Consider the following 3,365-nt stretch of genomic DNA (forward strand, 5'->3'; position numbering starts at 1 on the left):
GGGCTCAGGCAATCCACTCACCTCAGCCTTCCAAAGCGCGGGATTACAGGCTGAGCCACCGAGCCCGGCTGGGCAAAGACTTTATATGGGCCCTTGCCAGTGCATCATAATAAATTTATGAAAAACTTTGCTGCCTTTTAGGAATGATTTCACAAACCTTTTTGACATTGTGATCACAAATGCACTGAAGCCTGGTTTCTTCTCCCATCAACCAAGTCAGAGGCCCTTCCGGACACTCGGTAAGTTATGTTTGGTTTCTCTTTCTTCTGTTTGTCTGTTGACTAACAACTGTGTGCAAAGCGCTGTATTAGATACAATAACATGTTGTCTTTCTTCTCATGGGGGAGAAAGAAGATAATAAACCTATTTGTATTAAATTTTACTCTACTACTGCATATCATCATAATTTTTTGTTTGTATCTCAGTGCCCCCCCCGACTTCAAAAGCAAAGGAGGTGGCCTTTACCTTAGCTTTTAGGTCCTAAATAAATGTCTCAACAAGTATTTGAGGGATGAATGAGCTGTAGTAAGTCAGTTGGGTTATTTTCGAGAACCAAAGTGCCGGCCGAACACATGAGGATCCTAACAAATGAAGCAGTGCTGTCTGCAGGGAGCAGGCAAGGCCTGCAAGGGGCATGGGGAGAGTGGCTGCTCACGCAGGAGAGGATGGTGGGGAGAGGCTGGGATAAGGAGCAAGCAGCCTGTGCAGATGAGAAGGAATGGCATGGCACAGTGACATGCTCACGGCAGGTGCTCTCTGAGAGCTTCTAGAAAAACACTACATGAGTAGAAGGTAGGGTCTGGACAGGAAAATAGAGAAGTTACAGGCTTGGAGGCAAGGAAGGCAGTGAGTTTAGTTCTTGATACCTATCATGTATTCTATTTCCATTTAAGTACATCTCACATAAGCTCAGTGATATGTTAACATTTGAGGACCATTTAGAAGTTCTCTTAGAGGGTAAACAACTAAATAACCTCAGGAATCAGTAAAATATGAATGATGAAATGAAATATGAAGGGTTATAACTGTATGCAAGGTCATTGACAAATACAATTCATAGATCTATGTAGAGACCTGTGCTTAAAAGAGAATGATAAAAAATTAACATATATAATGTAAAGTGTATATTACATATAAGCATCCACTGTAATACATGCTCTGTAATTTATTTTACTGTTGGCTCAGGTGCTTCTCATTTTATAAACAACCTGGCCCAGCTTGGAATGGTATTTAATATATATTTCTTCTAACTTTCCCATGGCCACACACTACCCTATTTTGAAAGGAAATTTAAACTTCAAAAATGTTCACATGAGCCGGGCTTGGTGGCTCAGCCTGTAATCCCGCACCTTGGGAGGCTGAGGTGAGTGGATTGCCTGAGCCCGCAGGTTCAAGACCCTCCTGGGCAACTTGGTGAGACCTCATCTCAATAATAAAAAATCAAAAATTAGCCGGGCGTGGTAGCACGCGCCTGTAGTTCCAACTACTTGGAAGGCTGAGGCGGAAATATCGCTGGAGCCCAGCAGGTTGAAGCTACAGGCCAGGAGTGTGCCACTGCACTCCAGTCTGGGTGACAGAGTGAGACTCCAACTCAAAAAAAAAAAAAAAAAAGAACAACAACAAAGAAAAACAAAAAACAAAAATGTTCACATGAATCATATACTTCCAATACATATATTTAATATGGTAATACAGTATTATTTACTTTGAACTTCCACATTGTGCTGTTTAAAAGCCTGAGTCCATGCTAGGCACCCGATGGTAGCCTAGTATTCTACCAGTGATGGGCATGTGAACGTGAAATCCAAGTTAGGTTCAGCGTAGCAGGTTCCAGGAACCTGGGAGCCTCAGTTAACTGGACAGATGTGTAAGCGTGTCACCAAGTGCAAGGGATTCCTATGGCTGTGAAGGTCATAAATGCTTGATGAGGTATAGTAAACCAGGCAGGCCACCTTATGGAGATGGCCAAGGGAAGTCTGCCCAAAAAGATCAGGCGAGGTAACTTTCAGACAGGCCCCGAGGGACCCGTGGTGATTCACATAATACTCTTTGTTATTAAACTGGAAAAAAATGTATTTTCCCCTCTTTGCAAACTTATATTTAAATATATAACTATATAATTAATAAATGTTTAATCTTATCTGCAGAGTTTTTGCTGCAAAAACATCTGTACCTATTGTAGTATTTATGCCATTCCATAAAATTTATTAAAACTTCACACAAACATATACAAGAAATAGAAAACAATGCACATTAAAAATATACCAACCTTTTTATTAGTATATTGGAAATTATATATCCATTAACTTACACTGACACGTTCCTGCATTTTTTGCAATATTTCTCTATTTAATTGAAGGTTATCCTGAGATAAAGGGGTAAATGTTTAAAAACTATTACTTTTTAGACGTACCTATTTTTATTTTCTTTTTACCCAGCTGGCTGGACTGAATAGAAGTACCTATCTTCTTAAGACTTCTGTGCAATATTTTCTCCTTGTACAGTAACTTGGATTTTAGGGCTGACATACTAATGATGATTATCTAAACTGCATATTCAAATATAGTCATCAGAAGACTTAAGAGTGTTCTTGTCTTCTTGGTTGAAATTATAGTATGAAAATGTTTTAAGTCTAAATTTTAAAAATCAATATTCTGATAACAGATATATTAAAATTGTTTTTCATTTTGAGTTCTATAAAAACTTAGTTTTATTTTTATTTTATTTATTTGTTAATTGGCAGTAAAAATTATGAATATTTATGGTGTACAGCATGATATTTTCATGTATGTATACATGGTAGATGACTAAATGAAGCTACTTAAATATGCATGACTTCACTTATCATTATCATTCTTTCTGTGGTAAGAACACTTACAGTCTGCACTCTTAGCAGCTTTCAAATATACATTATTCTAAACTGTCCTCAGTATGAGGTAGTGTAGGTCTCTGGCACTTCTTCCTCCTGTCTAAATGAAATGTTGTGTCCTCCTACCAGCTTCCCTCCACGTCTCCCACCTGTGGCCTCCAGTAACCACCATTTTACTGTTTCTGTGAGTCTGACTTTTTTTGCATTACAGATAGAACCGAGGTCATATGGGTCATTTGTTTTCTTATCATTGAGCTGAGTTCCTTATATATTTTGGATATTACCTCTTACCAGATGTATGGTTAGCAAATATTTTCTCCCAATCTACAGATTAGCTCTTTACTTTGTTGATTATTTTCTTTGCTTTGAATGGGTTTTTAGTATGATTTACTTTCATTTATTGTTGTCTTTATTGCCTGTGATTTTGGGGTCACATCCAGGAAATCTTATAAAAACTTAATTTTTTTTTTTTTTTTTTTTGAGTTGGAGTCTCACT

At 37.9% G+C, this 3,365-nt stretch overlaps 1 protein-coding gene across 1 annotated transcript in view; it reads left to right on the forward strand.

The window, feature by feature from the left end:
• NT5DC1 (5'-nucleotidase domain containing 1) overlaps positions 1–3,365 on the forward strand; it is a 141,980-nt gene that overhangs the window by 127,204 nt on the left and 11,411 nt on the right. The window contains exon 13 of the mRNA XM_021711006.1: positions 142–239. Coding sequence (XP_021566681.1) covers positions 142–239 — 98 coding nt within the window. The remainder of the gene's footprint in view (positions 1–141; positions 240–3,365) is intronic.

This window comes from Carlito syrichta, unplaced genomic scaffold (assembly GCF_000164805.1).
Source record: "Carlito syrichta isolate Samal-C Ts95f unplaced genomic scaffold, Tarsius_syrichta-2.0.1 Scaffold301807, whole genome shotgun sequence".
Taxonomy (NCBI): Eukaryota; Metazoa; Chordata; class Mammalia; order Primates; family Tarsiidae; genus Carlito; species Carlito syrichta.